The 20,745-nt window shown below is 44.1% G+C and overlaps 1 protein-coding gene across 1 annotated transcript; it reads left to right on the top strand.

Moving 5' to 3' along the window:
• The first annotated feature begins 2,745 nt into the window (after positions 1–2,745).
• Positions 2,746–20,361, top strand: rps6ka5 (ribosomal protein S6 kinase, polypeptide 5). The gene is given in 18 exon segments (XM_069152734.1): positions 2,746–3,025; positions 6,181–6,252; positions 6,489–6,707; positions 6,803–6,918; positions 7,027–7,128; positions 8,377–8,460; positions 8,650–8,753; positions 8,843–8,993; positions 9,171–9,332; positions 10,716–10,841; positions 12,143–12,276; positions 13,154–13,247; positions 14,244–14,414; positions 14,745–14,936; positions 17,454–17,613; positions 18,463–18,626; positions 19,299–19,449; positions 19,452–20,361. Coding segments are annotated over 18 exon segments (2,424 nt in total). The 5' UTR covers positions 2,746–2,955; the 3' UTR covers positions 19,604–20,361.
• The last annotated feature ends 384 nt before the right edge of the window (positions 20,362–20,745 follow it).

Raw genomic sequence — 20,745 nt, 5'->3', positions numbered from 1 at the left:
TTCTGTTACAGTGTTGAAAGTTCACAGTACTACTGTATACACAGATGTTTCAGGACATCATTTTGCCAATATAAAGGAGACTGGGGGAAAGTCCATCAGTGTTTGTACAGTGCTACAAGTAGATTTTTGTTACTCAGGCAAAAGTTTGGTTTTGCAAGAAGATCCAAAGCTTTTGTGAATGTAGTTTGAAAATTGGGTTTTGTGCTTACAGTTTTGAGAAAAGGATGGGATGTTTCAGGAAATGTGTCTTAGCGATTGTGAAAAACTGTAAACAGCCTTTAGATTTTAGAGCCATGGTGATAGTTTCCTTTAACTTGATCAAATCCGACTGCATTTAGACATTGAGATTTGAGTTTGGTATTGTACGAGTAAAGTAGATGCAATAACTGCAACTCATCGAATACCTGTGCAAGTTTTTAAAAGGTTAAATAGCCTAATCCTCTGCCTGCCTTTTGAAACTGTAGATTTTGACAGCAAAACTTTCCCATCACAACAAACAAACAAAAAATAAACAGCAAACAATACATCATTGTTGTTTTTATTGTGTTCATAAAAATGTGTCTTTTGTTTTAGTTATTCCCACTGCAAGCTGTTTTCAAACCATCAACAGATATGCACATCTCTGCAACCAGTACTTCCATGGCCCTTAAATATTTATGTTTTCATTTATGTAACACGAAGGCTGCATATTTATGTTCCGTTGTCGGAGACAAATTTTGGCTTCGACCCCCTTGAATTTAAATTACTATGTACGGATTTATTAAATATAATAATGAATATTGACTATTCCAGTAGTAGGAGTAGCGTTGATCACAGCACAATAGCGACACCCCGTGTACAATGAGCGCAACTACATTATATCAACATTTTCCTGGAAAGGACAGTTGATCAGACGCATCCAGTGATGGAACAGCACCATTTCTGAGGAAAGTATTGCTTTGCAACCAAAGCATTTATTAACAGGAGCGAGACGGATTGTTTTTTAAAAATCGTCCCCCCCCCCCCTCATATTTCTTGTTTCCTCTTTGCCTTTTTATTTGAATATATGTACTGGTTAAGGTTGTATCTACACCTCCTTCTTTTTATAGCAACAACTGCGTATTTCAGCTATATAGAAGTCTGTATAAAAACTGCTGCATAATTAAGGGTTATGTGATTGAAGGGTTTAACATTTGTGCTAGCCAGGTCCATCATAACTGTAATTATTTTCGTTTCGTTGTATAATAAACGCTGAAATGGAAAACACGTCCCTAACAAGCTAATTACAGACCTTCAACCAAAGACTGTACGGTGTGAACTAAGCTGTAAGAGCGCTAGATAGCTTCTCCACTTTGTCAGATCATTTTTGGAGTCGTGTTAGTAAAGTTTAAATGGAAAAACATCCATTAACCACGCAAATGCAGCGTTAGAGTTTAGGAACTTTAAGTGGGCGTCACATCATAATCCAAAATATGAATGTTTACGCCCCCTGTTGGTGACAACCTGCAACTGCTTCTGGATTAGCGTCATGCCAGAAAGAAATTTGCTTTACGCAATATTTCTGGATAAATAATTCCAAATAAAAGCGAAATGAATGTAGTTACGCACCGTGAGCGCTAGAGGTCAGTGTATGCTCATGATTGTCCATAATGGTGATGAAACTGTCACTGCAGTGTCTTTAAATATGAAAAGAAATGAATCAAGAAATAAACTAAAAAGTCAACTATGCATAATATACATTAATAATTAATGTATTGGTACTCTGAGGATCTCAATATCCCCTTCACCACTGGACACATCAAGGTAAAGCTAACATAGTTTAACAGCCCTGCGCTAAATTCTCCCTTCATGAAGTTCACAATGTTCAGTTTTTGTCTAATCAATTGTAGACAGATGTGTTAGAATTTTGGAGAAGGCAGTTTGCGGTACTGAGGAACTGTTTTTGACTCAACAAACAGGAACTGATCACTTTCCTGATATGCCATCTTTATTGCTCAATGACTTTCTTTTACACCACTTTCGCTGTGGCCAAGCAAAAGGATCTCCGGTGATTTCAGAGTATGAAAAGCATTTTATAAAAGCCACTGCATTTTGTATTTAGACGTGTATTTCGGGTAGTAGTAATGAGGTAATGAAGTATCAAGGTCCTAAAGTAAAAGTAGCAAGGATTATGTAAGGGCTTTATCATAGTAAAGCCTGATATACATCATGTTCTGTTTGACGATAAAATATTTATGTTTGTGAAATTTTACCTGGTGACTACTGTATACCTTAGTGATAATCAGTAGGGTTGAAGTATGATGATTTCTAAATTAAAATAAAAAATGGACTCCTTGATTGTAAAGCACAAGTTCCACAAAATTGTACTTAAATCTTACTTGAACAACCGACTTTCAATCAGTGTTTTAAGACTAGTTGAAATACCATTATTCAGCTTTCATCGCAAAGAAATCAAATCCCCCAGAGGGAAATTGTGTCATATTTACTGATCTATTGTGAGCTTCCAGTGTCTTTTTATGTGCAGTTTCTTGGACCTACATTTTTTACATTCTGACCTTTGACATAAGAGTGTACTAGGGACATGGGAAGGCAGCACCAGTTTTCTAAAAAAAAAAAAAAAAAAGAAAAAGAAAAAAAAAAAGGAAAAAAAAAAGAGGCGGGATTACGTGTCGCTGCCACGAAACGAACCAATCAGAGGTCAGATTTCCACATAGCAACCCCAATCCGTGAAGAGGGACTGGCTGGTTGCGAAGGTAGTGGTCGCGGTGGTGTGCTGGAAGAAGCAAGTGTTTCCTCTGGGCTTGCCAGGTTTACTTACCACATTTCTGTTTATATCTGTCAGGTTTGGCGCCTCACCCGCAGGCGCTTTTACCCCCTCTGGACGTTAATATATTGGCGTCTGCACCTTTAATACAGCTCGGGAGGCGAAGCTAACCGCGTCTGGAGGAGCATCTTTGAACACAACAAGGACACGACATGCCATCCCCGATGGAGGGATCTTCCAGAGAAGGTGACCTGTTCACTGTGAAGCACGAACTGAAAAACGGTAAGTGAGCCGGTGAAACTTCACGCGTTTGACGCTTTATTCGGTGTTAATCTTCAGGAGACACGTGTCCTCTGACCTGGGGTGTGTGTGTGTGTGGGGGGGGGGGGGGGGGGGGAACGTTAGCTGCTAGCTTTGGACGAGGCGTCTGTCAACTGTCATCGGTCGTTTCGGTGATCGCTGATATTAACGTTATTTAAGTTTTAAAATGGCAGAGGTGCTCTTCGGCTGTCGGTATTTTAACGTCCCCCTTGTCAACTAATGTTACCTCACCATGTTTACTAACGTGAGCTAACACTGCTAACGTGTTACTTATCACCCGGGGTAATAACATTAGCTAAAGCGAGTTGTTGACGTGTAATTCGGTTTAATTAAACCATCGAATGAGATTTGACTTAAGTTTATGTCTCCGTCGGCGTCTTAACTTGGAGTTCATGTACTCGTTTTCTCCCCCCCCCCTACCTCCCCCACCTCCCCCCCCCCCCCTTTTGCTGTTGCCTGGATTTGTTAGCGGTCACGGCTAACTTCTCTGAGCAAACGCAGCTGCAGTGATGTCAAGTCAAACGTAATATTCAGCCTGCTTTCATTCCTCCGTGTTAATACAGAGTTTTTTTTTTTTTTTTTTTTTTTTGCATCAGCTGGATCTCAAGGCACCTTCGGTCGGTGTTACGAGGGCGATCAAAAAAAAAAAAGAAAAAAAAAAAAAAGGATCTTGGTCTGCGTTAGCCTGGTTAACCTGCACACGATCCTGCAGGTGAAGCCGTGCTGTCGTCTTTTTCACTGAACGACAGTTGCGGGGTGGATTAGTGTCGAGGCATGACTTAAAACGGGAAACATCGTTTACGATTGAGAGCTCGGTGATGGTGTTTGCGTGGAGCGGGAGAGATTTTCAGCGCAGAGGGCTGCTGAACGAAGTTGTAGTTGACACAGACCTGCTGCTGTTCAGGCTGCAACATGACTGTGCTGCTCCCCGATTTACTGCCCTGCCCTAAATATGCAGTCTGTCCAGTTGTCACACTCGTTTTTTTGTGTGTGTTTTTAAAAAAAAATTTTATTCTGAATCTCACACGGAGATTTAACTGCTGTATCAACTCAACTCTACCCTGCTGTGGCATTTGAACCCAGTGAAAACACTATACTTAAATAACAGTCTTAACCTACTAAGCCTATTAAAGTTTAGGCCAGACTTTTTTTTATTTTTTATTTTTGTCTTTGGAGATAACTAATCTCATCCAGGAAATTGTTCATGTTAAAACACATCATCCTGGCTTAATCTTCCTGCCAGAGATCGTGGATTTGTAAATGCTGAAATGTCCACAAAAAAAAATCTATTTTCATAAAAGGAGGAATCTTAGTCATGATGGTATTGATTCTTTACACAATGCACAGACGGTGTACAGAGGTTTTTCCGGTTTCTGAAGGGTGGAGGTGTTTTGTTAATGGTGGAAAGTTCTTTGACTGAAAACTATACATTTTCACGCAATTTTCACACATGACGGTAATCATAATCTCCAAACACTGGTAAAGCAAAGCTCGTAGTAAAGCTAACGTGGCCTGGTTCAGTGAAAACGCACTCGTCTGCTGCACCTAAGCGAAAAGCACGAGAATATGCACTTCCTTAATGGACAGTGGTGTGTTGAAACTGTTCGATGTTGGGTATTTAAGTTGGATCTCTCAGAAAAACCATCTAAATAGACCATCAAAGGAAAACTTTTTAAAGGAACGTCGACATTTCCCTTCTGCAGGGCGAAGAGGCTGCCCTCGTCCGGCAGCGAGGCATCGTCTGGTCGGGCACCTCTGTCAGTCTATTAATAAACACCAAAATCAAACTTGGCCTTGGCATGGTGAGCTTGACGAGGGTGTTACGCAACCTGAATCTCTGACCTCGGATTTAAAGGAGAGCGTTGTTGTTTCGAGGCGATGCAGTGTGTTTACGTGCGCTCAAATTGCCAAAAAGACTTGCAGCATTTCTTGTCGTGCGTGTATCAGGGGGAAGCAGTGGAAAAGATAAAAAAAATCCGCCGCTTTAATCGCTCGGTAGCCTATTTTCAGAGTGTCAGACAGAAGGAATGTGTTCACCACAATGGAGGTGCACGTCTAAGAGCGTGCTCTGCTCAGTCAGCTGCACTGGGACTCCGTGATTTAGAAAGACACGGGGGAAGATCCCTGATGGAGGATAATGACCTTTTACTGGTTAATCTGGCGAGCTTGTTTGGAGTTGCACGGAGGATTATTTACTGTTGCATATTTGGGAGAAAGTTAAGAAGAGTACGTCTGTTCGCTGATTATGCACGTGTTCTCTGTACTATTTGCACATGTTTGCTGCTTTTATGAAACAAATTCACCTTGTCAGTGCTACAACTCCGCTGCTCTCTTTGCAGTGACTCGTTTTGATCTGCCACTTTAAAGCCAACTTCACCAGCCTTTTCGCTTTGGAGTACGACTTCGTGGGGTTTCCGTTGTCTCAAAGATGCGTTGCTGAGAGTCTCTTTTCATCAAAGTACAAGAATGCATCACTTAAAACACGACCACCTGTTATATAAGAGAACGTATGCAGCATTGTACATGGGCCTCCTGATAGCTGTGCACAGACGGTGAGGATGTCTTCACTGATTTGATCTCAAAGTGGGTTATTTTATCACTGAAATGTCTGCTTGCCAGCATGTTGGTTAACGAAGCATCTTTTCAGCTTTAAAATTCGGGAGCAGGAACAGCTACAGTACAGAGAACTGGAGAATATGGGGTCTTCGTTTTAAGGAATCAGTCCCTTCATTTTTCCGATCTTTCGTTTCCTGGTTTAAGTACATAATATTTGAGCTGTTATTTCAATGCTAATTTTGAGTTGTCTAATTGATCACCAGTCGGGGCAGGTGGGAGATTTCTGATGCATCTGCAAACCCCGCAGTCCTTGTGTTGGACATAAACACACATTGTCCGGGTCCCAGTAAACCTCAGTCACTTGTAACATACAAGTGTCGTCTGTCAATACAACCTTGTTGTACACATCACGGAACAAAATTGACTTTCACATTTTCAGAGGGACTGACCTTTGTTGTTTCCTTTCGTTAGAGTGTCTGTGTGTGTGTTGTTATTCAACTTTGTCCCGTTATGCGAACTGCTTAATAAAGAATATGTCTTCATCTCCACTCTGCCTGCAGCCAACCTGACGGGCCACGTAGAGCGGGTGGGCATTGAAAACTTTGAGCTGTTAAAGGTGCTGGGCACCGGAGGTGAGTAAACTGTTAACTGTCATCTATCTCTCTCTCTCTCTCTCTCTCTCTCTCTCTCTCTCTCTCTCTCTCTGTGTAACATTCAGGAGATAGTGTTCGTGCCGCTCCGACATCCGATATTGTGTCTCTTTGGGAACGACGAGCGGGTCATGCCAGTCTAGTCTACCCCCCCCCTCCCCCACCTCACACACCCCACCCTCCAAACCCTCCGTCTTTGTTTTCCTTTTCGCCGCCAGCGTACGGCAAGGTGTTCCTGGTGAGGAAAGTGAGCGGCCACGACGCGGGGAAGCTGTACGCCATGAAGGTCCTGAAGAAGGCCACTATTGTACAGAAGGCAAAGACTGCCGAACACACACGGACGGAGCGGCAAGTCCTGGAGCACATCCGCCAGTCCCCGTTCCTCGTCACACTTCACTACGCCTTCCAGACGGACACCAAGCTGCACCTCATTCTCGGTCAGGATATTTCGATTTTTGCAGATCTCTACGTCTATACTGAATGAATTAGTGTGAACAGAAATGAGAAACACGTGATTTATCTTCCGCTGCAGATTATGTAAACGGCGGCGAGCTCTTCACACACTTGGTACAGAGGGTGCGGTTCAAGGAGCAAGAAGTCGCCCTGTACAGTGGAGAGATAGTGTTGGCACTAGAGCATCTGCACAAGGTAACATAACCCCGTCAGGTTCAGCACAATCAAGTCTTAATCTGTGTTCAGATGTCAGCTGTGTTGCTGCTCACATGATTCAAACTGTGTTTAATTTTCTTGTTGCAGCTTGGGATCGTCTATCGGGACCTGAAACTTGAGAATATTCTGCTGGATTCAAGCGGTCATATAGTTCTCACAGACTTTGGCCTCAGTAAAGAGTTTGATCAGGTGCAGCTTGTGTTTAAACCTCTTAATCCTGAAATTTCCCTGGAAGCCGATGGAAGCCTATTTTCAAATTCATGTCTGCTCTAAAAAAGACGTTTTTCTTTTTCTTTTAAAGGCCCTCAAAAAACACATTTTGCATTCCATGTTTTTACTGCAGTCTGAACACACTTTTTTTCTGCTAAAGTCAGAACATCATTTTACAAATCAGCGATTTAATCCGAGCCCATATTACTGGGTTGAAGGAGACGGCTAAAATAAATAAAGGAGATGTTATGTGTTACGTCGCTTCACAATGTACCGAAAATATAAAAATGAACAGCAGAACTCACCCGTTCTGACGATACCCGTCGATTCTCTTTACGACAAAGATATATTTTATTTTTTTGAGCTAATCCGGTTTTTAAATTACAGCTGACCTCTGTACTGTCTCCAACATAGGCCTCACATTACATCACAGTTTGTATGATTTAAAATAGAAATAAAAACGTATTTCTGGGGTAACACTACAGCTGAGTAATTAGCACACATCACGGACGTATGCACTGATTGCGAGGCCCTGGTTTGGGCCCCTGGCCCCCCCGGACTCATTCATGGCATTTATTTTCTGTCTGGGACTAAGCTCATATATTTTTCAAACTGCTGAGTCATGCAGTGTCCCACAAACATGGGTTCAGATATTGTCAGATCTCTTCTACACAACTATAAAAACATACTCTACTGCCAATATTTGATGGTGAGATACATGTAAAAAGACAATTTATTCTTCTCCATATAAAGGGTAATATAAAAAATCTCGAAGTATTATCAAATCGGATGATGAAAGATCTAGATAGCCGAGACTGTCATGAAAAAAATAAGATATAGCGTGAATGGTTAACCTCTGTAATGACAAAGATATGATCTTAAAAGTGAAGGTAGTGAAATTAAACTGAAAATAGCAGCGGGTTCATAGTGTTAAGCGACATTTTAATAATAACCTGTTTGTCACTCACGGTTTTTATTTTTGCTAGGCGCCTGCCAATAAAATCTGATCCGTGATAAATGTCATAAATAATGCTTAAAAATCGGAACTTTAACTTTTGATTTTGGTCCTTTCATCGTAGCTATTTTGATGTAGAGGGGGGAAAAAAACAAAACAGATTTGATGTTTTTCAGTGCAAAACCAGGCAGTCTAAAACTAAGATCCTTTGTATGTTGTGTTGTATTTCTCATCTAGGATGTTTTCTACTGATGCATTTCCATGTTTTTCAGGTTGAAAGGGCTTTCTCTGTGTGCGGCACCATTGAGTACATGGCTCCAGAGATAGTGGAGGGAGGAGAGTCTGGACACAACAAGGTAAAATGTCGTTTTTTTTAATGCTGTCGCCTGTTTGATCAGATCAGATCAGAGCAGCGCAGGATCATCATCCCCCCCCCCTCTCCATGCTCCTGAACGCGAGCGCTCTCCGGTCAGGTTTTTTTGGTTTTTCCTTCTCTTTGAGTCTGTTAATCCAAACTCACGGGTGGGTGCTTCCCTGCCCTCCAGGCGGTGGACTGGTGGAGCCTCGGCGTGTTGATGTACGAGCTTCTGACCGGCGGCTCGCCCTTCACCGTGGACGGAAACGAGAACTCGCACACGGACATTGCCAAGTATGGATTCTCTCCCTGATCGCCGGCCGCAGCTTTCAGGTATAATCGCTCTCTGCAACGCTGACCATATCTGTCTGTGCACATCGCAGGAGGATTTCCAAAAAGGATCCTCCTTTCCCCAAAGACATGGGACCGCTGGCCAAAGACCTAATCCAGCGCCTCCTCATCAAAGATCCAAAGAAGAGATTAGGATCGGGTCCTAATGGAGCGGAGAATGTAAAGAAACACGCGTTTTACCAGGTGGATCTCATTTGCCTCGTCTTGACTATTTCACAATATTTAGACAAACTAAATGGCAGCGTGATGTTACTCTACATAGGGGGGGCCATTTTGAGTGAGCGGCATTCAGTAAAAAAGTGACTATTTGTACAACCTATTTTTTTTTTTAAACAGGAATTGGGTCTGTTTTTGTTTTAGAAAATCAGCTGGGAGGACCTGGCAGCTAAGAAGGTGCCCGCGCCGTTCAAGCCGGTGATCCGCGACGAGCTGGACGTCAGCAACTTCGCCGACGAGTTCACGGAGATGGACCCGACCTACTCCCCCGCCGCCCTGCCCCAGAACTGTGACCGCATCTTTCAGGTGGGGAAGGGGAGGGGGGAGAAGAGGGGGAGGGAGACGTTAGACAAAACAGACGGGAACGTTCCTCCGCGCTCCTCGCGGGTCACTGCACAGGGCAGCATTTATACACCCCGATCCGTTTTTTTTTTTTTTTTTGTGCTCGTGTTTCGTCTGGGCGCCGGTCGCGAGGGCGGCGTGAAATGTTGACACGGACAGGGAAGGAGGAAAAAAAAAAAAATCGCGTCACTTTTTTTTTTTTTTGTCTGCGACTATATTTGACATACTCCACAGCAATTGAAGTAATCAAGTGAAGTTTTGAATGTCCTCAAAAGGTTGCTGTAAGTCAACATGAGTCTGTCTGTGTGCATTGGTATTCAAATTGACTAAAGGGCCTTTTATTGAAGTAATTGCCGCCATATGCAGCTCTCATTGAAGTAACAGATGTGAATGACTATTTTTGATGTAGCTTTGAACCATAATATGGCCCGCGACTCCATGCCAGCTGATGGCTGTCTGATGTATTGCATGAAATTTCAACTCTGATTGCCTTCTGGATCCTTGAGCTCGGTAGATCAATAGATCCATTAACGGGCTTCTCTCATGGAATAAAAGGTTACACTTTGAGAGCATCACCACGTCTGTCTCGGTTACGCCTTCGGTCTTTGATTGCCAACTTCATCTTGGCTTTTTTTTCGCTCTCAGCTGCCATTCACATAGTCTGAAATTTTGCGTCTCTTTATAATTTGCAAGCCTAGCAATCTCTGAGATAACGACAGCAATCCCAGTTTTAAACCGTGCACTTGCTCCCCCGCGGTGCCTCACAAAACAAAATTAAAATTGCATTAAGAGCGCCAAGATGTAATTTCACAGCAGAGCAATCAAATATTCAAGCCCGGCAATTTAGGGCATCTCATTCATTCAAACATCCATCCTTCCGTCCATCCATTGCTGTCACTACATACCACACAGCTGTGTGTGTGTGTGTGTGTCGGTGAAAAAAGAGAGAGGGAGAGGTTGGTGCCAGCTCGGAGCTCTGGGCTCCCCACAGCTGGAATTAAGCAGGCGGCGCTCCAGAATGACGGGTTGAACAATGGGAACAGCTGGACAGCGCCTGTCACTCACAGATAAACAGAATTGGCTGCATTGTGAAGCTGACAAGTCGGTTTGAAGGAAAAATGCGCGACAATTTTTACAGTAAATATCTTCCTCTTTTTTTTTTTTTTTTTTTTAACGAGGCTGTCAACTGCAGAAAAAGGAAGTTTCCTTCTCTTCTGTCAGTCCGGTCCGTCCCAGTAAAAAGTAAACACCTCCAGCTCTTGTGTGTGTGCGCGCGCGTGTGTCTGTGTGTGTGTGTGTGTGTGTGTGTGTGTGTGCGTGTGTGTGTGTGTGTGTGTCTGCGTACAGGGCTACTCTTTCATGGCCCCCTCCATCCTGTTCAAGAGGAATGTGGTGATGGACGACTCCGTCCAGCTGTGTGGCGGCTCCGAGAGGCCCGGCTCGGCCGCGGTGGCCCGCAGCGCCATGATGAAGGTAAGATGAATGGACTTGGATCCCTCCAGCACAAACACACTTAAGCTAATGGCCGCCGTCACAGGCAGATGAGTTTTTTTTTTTTTTTTCTTTCTTTCTTTCTTCCTCTTCCTCTACATTCCGCCACGACTTCTCTTTCTACTGTTGCTGGTTTTACTGCACTCAGATTCAGTTTACAGGCATGAGGCTGTTTGTTTAATGATGTTTGGTCATGAATGTCCTCGTGCGTGTGCGACGTAATGCTTTTTGTACACTCGTAGAGTTTCAGGCTTTCGCATCAACATCCTGGGTGCCTGCATGTGTAGATATGATATAAAAAAAACATTTTCTAAATGCATTGAGATTTGTTATATTCATGATGGGTATTGTAATAAGTCGTCGTAATGCCCTTTTGTCTGTTGTTTTATTAACCCACAAAGTGCGGCAATTAAAAAAAAAAAGAAATTCAGCATTTTACCTTCCATGTAAACATATTCAGGGCCCACTTATGACCTTCAGTGCTTTTACACTTTAGAAAAGGGAAGTTTCAGCCGAGCGGTCAGGCAGCATTTTGCTCCAGATGTGCTCAGTATTCCAATAAATCTTCAGCTCACTGTAATTTATAGATTTTTTATTACATTTCCTGTTGCAAACAGGAACCGAGTTAACTGCCTTTAAAAAAAAAAAAATCTTGTCTTCTTGTGATCTTCAGTATTTGGACTCAGATCTGATTTCAGCGTTTGGTTGTAATGTGCATTTTCCCCCTCCACGTTTCATCTTTTGTATGCAACATTACAAAATGAGAGAAGTTTACCGGGTTCCTCGCTGTGTGTTGACACACTTCATGATTCTAAAACTGGAACAACAGAGCAGTATTTTACTTCGGGTGAAAAGTGGGACAGGAGCAGCGAGGTGGGCCGTGAGGTTTGTGGCTTTGGTGGTTTGGTGTTTTAAACGAGGTTGCTCGTTTAATGAGAAACGGCGCACATGTGCGACCTCCGGAGCCGACTTTAAATCGGAGAGGACGTAAAGGACGACGTGATTTGCGTCTCCGTGCGGAAGGATAGCGAGGAAGAGGGATGTAAAGGAAAAAGTGCACCGGGGACGTGAACTAGTATTCTCTGTAGAAAAAGATGAAAGCGGCCATAAATATTCCAATTAATAACGAAGGAATTTGGTGCGTGCGTTATCAGCAGGAACACGGGAGCTTAGAAGAAATGTTGGATGTAGGTTTTATTATTGAAGTCATAATTAAAGACATTAAAGTTGGTCAGTTTGAAGTTGTTTTTGAGCAGACAGCTTGTTTGCGTTGCTCTCTGCAGGACTCTCCTTTCTACATGAGCTACGAGATGGACCTGAAGGACAGCGCTCTGGGAGAGGGCAGTTTCTCCATCTGCAGACGCTGCACACACAAGAAGACTGGACAGAAATACGCGGTGAAGATTGTCAGCAAGAGGTACGAGCTGTGGGTGGCTGCTCGCGTGTTTGTGAACTCGGGACACCTCTTGGCTCCGCGTCATGTTTAGAGCTTCGCCGGACCGCGAGCAGACGGGATGATCGCGAGGGTGGTCAGCCGTGTCCAAACAAAGTCTAAGAGAGATTATGAAATCCGAAATGTGATGGTAAACAAGTGAAGGCAAAATAGTTTCATAGTTTGATCTGATTACATATTTTTAAGCCCCCCCCCCCCCCCCCCCCCCCCCCTCCTCCTCCTCCCGCTCCCCACCCCCGCTGTGTTTCTGTTGAAGATTGAACATCGTGGTGAGCGTCACTGGATCTGACCCTCAGTTCACCTATTGTTAAAACTCATCGGGGATGTGGAGCCAAACTGTGCTTAAAAAAGGAATTATGGAAATGCCCCCAGAAGTATAAGATTTACAAAAAGTGTATGCATGTAGTGGGATATGTGACACGGTGAATCTTTCCAGCGTGTTCTGGGTAATCAAATTAAACTGCTGAGATTGTGGAAATTGCCTGGCACAGGAAAGGGCCAAGCCTCCGCAACTCGCTGCATTTTGAAAAAGAAAGAAAAGAAAATGTCTTGCAGAAATCAAAAGATTTACTGCCTGGGGAATCTCTGTCTTCTTTTCTAAAGGCTGCGTTGGCTTAAGGAAAATCTTGGTACATTACACCTTCTGTTAATTTGCTAAAATGTAATGCAAAGCCAGATAATTGAGTAAAGAACTCCCTAAAATAACAGTTGAAAAACCTGCGAAAGGACACAGAAACAGAAACTGAGAAGTTTCCCACCTTCCCGTGTGTGTGTGTGTGTGTGTGTGTGTGTGTGTGTGTGTGTGTGTGTTGTATAATGTGACTGCTTGTGTTTGCTGCAGGATGGAGGCTCAGACTCAGCGGGAAATAGCCGCCCTGAAGCTGTGCGACGGCCACCCTAACATCGTCAAGTTGCATGAAATTTACCACGATCAGGTAAAGTTGTGCGTGTGCGTGTGCGCGTGCGCGTGTGCGTGCGGAGCCTGCGGGGACGGCAGCCTTATTAAGTCCTGGAACTGGAACAAGGCAGATTAATGGGGATGCCGGTCGCCCTGCGGGTCTTTCTTTATCTCTTCCACCTATAGTACCTGTGAACATCTCTCTGTGTGCTCAATATTTCCCAGCAGATTTTTTTTTTTTTTTTCCTTCTTCTAAACTGCAGCTGTACAAACACCCATTTTTGCGGCACTGAATGTAAAAACAACCCCGAATTCGCTTGTGTTGCAAATCGGGCGCCGCGCACTTCAACCGAAATTAGAACGTAGCTCACCTCGGTTATTGGGAAGGTGTGACTGTGTGTGTGTGTGTGTGTGAGAGAGAGACTGTGTGTGTGTGTGTGTGTGTGTGTGACTGCGTACAGGTTCATTAGCCGCGGTCCTTCACGCCCACAAGCACCACTTTAGCCCTGATGAGCTCGGTGGGGTTATTACCGTACCTCGCAGGCCCGTGACCCAGATCAAAGCGGCGCTGCCTCGTCTCGCCTCGGCCGAGTCCCCCGCCTTTGTTCCCCAGATCCAGCGCTAATGAGAAACTCTACCCGGCTGCCCAGACACATTATTCTCTTCCCACTTTGTTTGCCCCCCCCCCCACCCCCCCCGCTTCACTTTTCCTCAATGCCATTATGGTTTGATCTCATTGTCATAAGATCAAGGATGAGTCTGCTTCTTTTTTTGTTGTTGTTGTTGTTTTTTGGTTTTTTTTTTCTACACTTATAATGCAGCAGAAAAATATTCCGCTGTTTTCAACGTCAACATGTCACGGCGAGACTGATGACACTCCGGGGGTGGGGGCTCAATATTTGTTTAATTGCACAACTTTTACGAGTGTTTGCTGCAACTGTACTGAACGTGTCAAAGGTGGAGAATGGGTGTATCAGAGGATTGATAGAAATGCAAACATTTTCTGTGTGTGTGTGTGTGTGTTTTGGCGCAGCTCCACACATACCTGGTTCTGGAGCTGCTGGGCGGAGGAGAGCTGCTGGAGAGAATCCGCAAGAAGCAGCATTTCAGTGAAACCGAGGCCAGCCGCATCATGCGCAAGCTGGTGTCCGCCGTCAGTCACATGCACGACGTCGGAGTGGTGCACCGGGACCTTAAACCGGAGGTATTGGTCGTCTGCCGCCGCCGCTTAGAAACTCTTCTCCGTCCGTGTTGTTTGCGATGAATACCGACCGACCGGATCGCGCGCCGTGTTCGAAATCACGGTGTTTTTCTGAACTCCGTCTGATCTGTCGCGCTGCCGTTCTGACTTTGCAATCTTCCGCAAAAACAAGAGTAAAATTGTTTGACCCTAACGCGGGTCAGAAGTGCCTGATCGGCCTCGATGTGCAATTTTGCCGGCTCTCGAGTGGAGGCCCGTTGTTTTTTTTTTTGTGCCGAGCAGAAAAAAAGAAAAAAAAAAAGATTGTCGTCTGTGTCTCGAATTGCTTCGTAGAACCTGCTCTTCACAGACGAGAGTGAGAACTCCGAGATAAAAATCATAGACTTTGGCTTCGCTCGTCTCAAACCGCCAGACAATCAGCTCCTGAAGACTCCCTGCTTCACCCTGCACTACGCCGCGCCGGAGATACTCAAATACGACGGCTACGACGAGTCCTGCGACCTGTGGAGTCTGGGGGTCATTCTGGTGAGTGGATGAGTCGCGCTCGGGTTAAAACGAGGCACCGGTGCCTGCACCGATGGAAGATCATTCATAATTCAACAGTCAGAGGGAAGAAACACTAGTATGCTGTATTAAAAAAAAAAAATCTGAAATATTTTTATTTTATAAATACACGATAACGGGAAAGAAAACTTATTTTATTGTTTAATACCCCGTTTGGTTATAAGTGATCCAAGCTAGTGCTGCTATTAATAAATAGTTAATTGCCATTTCCACACATATTTATGTCAACAAACGGGAGAACAAAATATAATGGACCAGGATGCAGTATTGGGGAGACATTTAAGGTCAATAATGCAACAAACGAAATGAAAACAGGATTCGGTCTTTAAACAGACTGTTGGTTCTTCTGTTTGCAGCGACAAGCTGTAAATAAGTTGAACAAGGTGTTTATGTAAATAAATAAAATGATTATACATCTCATAAAGTGGAGTGGATTATGCGATATGTCATCATATATGGTCATTATTGTCCATGTAGGTGATTCAGGCCTATAGTGGCGTTGGAGGGGAAGTTTGTGGGTTAGGAGTCGGATTTTGGTGACAAATCTGATAAATAGCTTCGATAATGAATCATATATCAAATAAAAATACCAAAACATTTGATCCTTTTAGCTTTCTAAAACCTGAATATTTGCTTACCTTTTGGTTTGTTTTATTTGGGCTTCAGTTGGTTCACTTTAAGCTGCTTTAAGGACTGAATTCAAGGCAATAATTTGGACGCGGCTTATCTAAATATACAGTTGGATGGAAAATTCAGAGGTTCATCGTTTCAATCCCAGAACGTGTTTGTAAATTAAAATAGTCAGCAGGATCAGTTTGCGTGTTCCAAAAAGTACCAGCAATAAGAAATGCAGGTGTGTCCTCGGGGCTGCAGCCGTCGAGTCGAGTCAAGTGTCAAAATACTGAGACAGAATTTCAGCTCCGCACCAAATAGAAACTTTCCGTTTGACGACACCGACGCATCTCGCCGGCTCTGCTGATAGAGATGCATAACAGCTCATTGATTAGCCCTATTCAGGAGCATCCTTCTTTGTGACTGCACCAGTCTTTCAAAAAAAAAAAAAAAAAAAAAAAATACAGGTCCACTTTAGACTATCACTTCCCACAATGCCTCAGGAAAATGACCTGATTATGGAAAAATTATAATTTATACAAATCTTTTCAAAATCCACAGCTCCGAGCTGCACTTAAAAGTTGCTTTTATAAAATGCTGTTAACTGAAGTGTCTCTAAAATACGAATTAATGTTTAATCAGAAGCTCCATACACTGTTGATTTGTTTGTGTTTTCCAGTTTATGGATTTAGCATTTCCCACAGGCCATTTTGATTAAGCAATCAGCCGTTATTTTAACTGATTTTCGACTGCGGTTGAGGCTTTTTCTCTCGTGTGTGTGCGTGTGTGTGTGTGTGCATGCCCACATGTATGTATGTATGTATGTATGTATGTATGCATGCATGCATGCATGTGTTCCTCTTAAAATCTGTTTTGCATGATATTCATGTCGTTCAGCGATACAACCTTGAGCTTCCTGTGGTGAGTTGACACACTTTTAACGCTCGCCACAGGATGAGGAACAACCAGTCCGGCTCCGAGACCTGGTTAAAGCTGCGCTGGCATGAAATGCTGCTTCCTGGCAGCGGAAATGTCATCTTCATTCAAACCCCCCCCTTTTTTTTTGTTTTTTTGTTTTGTTTTTTTTGCTGCTGCGTAGAGGAGGAGAATTAAAAGAAGGAGGATAAGGAGACACACAGCGGAGCAGCAGATAGTTGATAGAGAGAGGTTTCTGTAATCGGCCAGTCATCCATTCAGTGTGTGTGTGTGTGTGTGTGTGTGTGTGTGTGTGTGTGTGCGTAAGTGCAAGTGCTGCTTTGTACCATCGCCCCCTGGGGAGGGGGGGGGATACTATAGTAGTGGGCCCTCATGCAGCTTTGATGAAATGGCTACTGACAAGCTATGTGCACAAAGCCCTGGAAGCCAAGTGAGCTGAGACCCGAGAGAGAGAGAGAGAGAGAGAGAGAGAGAGAGAGAGAGAGAGAGAGAGAGCATGGCAGATCCTCCGCAGCCCAAAAAAACAGAAAAGAAAAGGGGGCCGTTCCCAACCGCTGTCGTTTAAAATGGGAAACAGGAGGGTGGACGTTAATTCAGGCCACGGTGAGAGTCTCCTGCTCGGAGAGCGCTCTCCTCTTCAGGTGCCGGGGTCCACCACCGGGGTCAACGACACGCAACAGTTAAACGCGCAACATTGTTTTCCTCTCGCGCTCCTCTCTGCGGAGGCAGCGTGGTATTAATCAACGCAAGCATGGAACACTTCCCGTGCCAAGAAACATGTTGACGTTACATCGGCATTGCAGATGATGAAACCTGACGTGATGTGTGTGTGTGTGTGTGTGTGTGTGTGTGTGTGTGTGTGTGTGTGTGTGTGTGTGTGTGTGTGTGTGTGTGTGTGTTTTTTGTCCCCCCCCTCCCTGCTGTTTGCAGTACACCATGCTCTCCGGCCAGGTGCCTTTTCAGTGTCAGGAGAAGAGCCTGACCCACACCAGCGCTGAGGAGATCATGAAGAAAATCAAACAGGGAGACTTCTCGTTCGAAGGGGAGGCCTGGAGAAACGTGTCCCAGCAGGCCAAGGACCTGATACGAGGTGAGGACGCAGCCGGCGCCCCGTTGTTTTATCCGGTGACTTTGAACTGCGATAGATGGGGAATCTTTTATTTATTTATTTATTTTTTTTCTTCTTCTCCGCAGTATACACAATTCATTTAAACTCTTTTTAAAGATTCGGAATTTACTAAACGTCATCAAAATAGCTCTCTAAAATCTAAAATACGGCATTAAAAGTGGTGAAATGGTACAAGACCGAAATGTCTTGGAGGTTCGTCGTGTTGGTTTGCTGCCGTTAAAGGTCCAGTCTGTAAATTTGGAGCTCAGAAGTAACGGGAATATTCACATATGCTATTGCAGAGTTTGGCTAATCTATGTTCTACGTTTCTGTAGCTGCATCGGTCTTAAATTGTCTTATTTTCCTTTTTAATCTCAAAATTGATGTTGTTCTTCTGGTATACAAGTGTCCGTGTTATTACCGGAACTGTCAATCACCTGCGAAGCACTTTGAACTGCACCAAAATGTACAAAAAGTCCCACATAAACAGTAAGAAAGTTTGATCGTGATTATGAAAATCAGCAGAACTGAAAAATACCGGCCTCTTTTATGGAAACTTTTACACCCCCCCCCCCAAAAAAAGTGATTAAATGCAGCTGCTGTGTTTTTGTGTATCGAAATGAATCTTCAGTCAGTTTTAGTGACAGAATATCCGACACAGCAGTTTTTTGTTTTTTTTTTGTTTTTGTTTTTTACATTTGGTTTGTCGCTGGAAACCTTTTGACCGGCGAAGCAACTCCGAGGAGGGCGGAGCTACCCGGAGAGGAAAGCCGCCTCCTCCGCGTCTCTGTAGCGCCAACCATGCAATCCGTCTGTGCCTCGTCCCCGCAGAGCTGCTGACGGTGGACCCGAACAAGAGGATCAAGATGTGCGGCCTCCGCTACAACGCCTGGTTGCAAGACGACAGCCAGCTGTCCTCCAACCCGCTCATGACCCCGGACATCCTCGGCTCCTCCACCGCCTCCGTCCACACTTACGTCAAAGCCACCTTTAACGTAAGAAACCAACCGGGGGGGGTGTGGGGGGTGGTTCTTCAAACTTTATTCAAACTGTCAACCTGCTGCCGATAACACACCACGGATGCGCATTATTTGAAATGTATCGAGGGGACGTTTTGTCCAAAGCTGAAAGGATTATTCGCGTTCACAGTCGCAGCCTTTAAAGTCGTGATGATTTTCTCTCGCGTGACATTAATATTAATAACCTTTTGTGTTTTGGCCATTTTGGTCGAATAATTCAGCTTTTTATTTTATTTTATTTTATTTTATTTATTTTTTTGTCCACTATTTTCTGTCATTTATAAACCGAACTGTCGATCAATTCATCAAGAAGATTACCGGCTGATTAAATAAGTAGTTGAAATTAATATTGTCGCAGCTGTTGTCCGAAAGAACTGTTTTTAATTTGTTTTGAGGTTGTTTTTTTTGTTTTTTTTTGCACGAACATTTTATTTTGATTGATTACAAATCTGCTCGAGAGCACAGAATTTGTGGAGTGAGTAAAAAGTAGTGACGCGGTTAAGATGGTGAAAGGTAGTGACTCTGAAACCAAGTTGCTTCCGCGTCCCCCGTTTTTCTGTCCCCCACCAGATCTCCCCCACGAGATCGATGCGTCATCAAATGCTTCTCTTTTTGTTTTTTGTTTGTTGTTTTTTTGTTTTGTCCCAGGCATTTAACAAATGCAAGCGGGAAGGTTTCCGTCTGCAGACGGTGGACAAGGCGCCGCTAGCCAAGAGGAGGAAGATGAAGAAGACGAGCACCAGCACGGAGACCCGCAGCAGTTCCAGCGAGAGCACCCACTCCTCGGCCTCCTCCTCCCAGTCCAGGAGAAGACCTTCCTGGAGGGCGACGCCATCCCGCAGCACCCCGGCAGCACTCCTCTCACCACCCCCGGCGACACGCCGGTGGCCCTGGCGACGGACTCCGGCCACCAACCGGCACCTCCGGCCTTTCACTTCTCAGAAGGACAGTGAGACAAAGCGAGAGGGAAGAAAAAGGAAGAAGGAAAAAAAAAGAAAGAAAAAGAAATCCAGATTCAGACGGTTTGGTTGAACCGGAAGGACGACTCGGACCGGCGTCTCTCTAATCCCTGGCAGCTCTGCCTCTGGCTCGATTGCATGGACGTCCGCACGTCTCCAGAAACCAAGCATGCAACCGGGAGCCCCGGCCGTCACCTCCAATACGAATCAACCAACCAATCGACCATTCAACCAATCAACCAATCAATCAGTCCGATCGTCACTAGCAATAGCCCTTTTCTTTCTGCCTGTCACAGACTTTTATCAATCAGGGACCGGACCCGGAAGAAGCTGTCCGCGGTGTCCTCCAATGAAAAGGGCTGCCCTCCCCCCGCAGACAGACGGCGCGGAGACGCGTCTTCGGTCTCGTCATCAAATCACGCTCGCCGTCCTTCTCCATTTTCCTCGTTCCGTGTCCGCCGGAGGCCTCAAAGGGAAAGTCGTAGTGTTTACACCGTGGACGCTTTGTAATTCTTTTTTTTTCTTTTTTTTTTTCGGTCAAAAAGGGAAAGACGAAATGGCAACGCGACGTAACGTGGGTCCACTTCTCTGCAAAGGTGGAGAGCAGGTTTATTTATATGTGAATTTTACAGACTGAAATTTATTTATGATAAGCTATATTGTTAACTTATTTATGGTTCCGAGCGATCTGAAAAGAAATACCGGGTACAGTTAGTCTTTTTAAAAGGGAAAAAAAAAAAAAAGCAGAAAAACCGGCAGATATTTTGTGTACGCGTGTTTGTCTCTTATCAGCTCAACAGACTGTTTCCTTGTAGTCGGACGGTCATTCATACGTCTTTGTAGTTATCTTACACACCGATGCCTCCAGCAGGTCATTGGCACACACATGCGTAGACATCGTATGCTTATTATAGGCGAGAAGAGATTAAAACCATCAGCCGCTGGTTGGTGGTTTGTTCATGTTACGAGATTCCTTCGTCGGATTTTTTTTAAATTATTTATGGAGCCTGGTCAATTTTGGGATAAAAAAAGAAAAAAAAAAAAAAAAAAAGGAAATTTCCATGTTGATATGAATTTAAAAAAAAAAAAAAAAAAAAAAAAGAAGCTGTTTTTGTAGGAGCAACCAAATGTGGATG

This window comes from Embiotoca jacksoni, unplaced genomic scaffold (assembly GCF_022577435.1).
Source record: "Embiotoca jacksoni isolate LCO1_2020_lvr unplaced genomic scaffold, fEmbJac1.0.p SCAF_18, whole genome shotgun sequence".
Lineage (NCBI taxonomy): Eukaryota > Metazoa > Chordata > Actinopteri > Embiotocidae > Embiotoca > Embiotoca jacksoni.
This window is presented reverse-complemented; position numbering and strand designations above follow the sequence as displayed.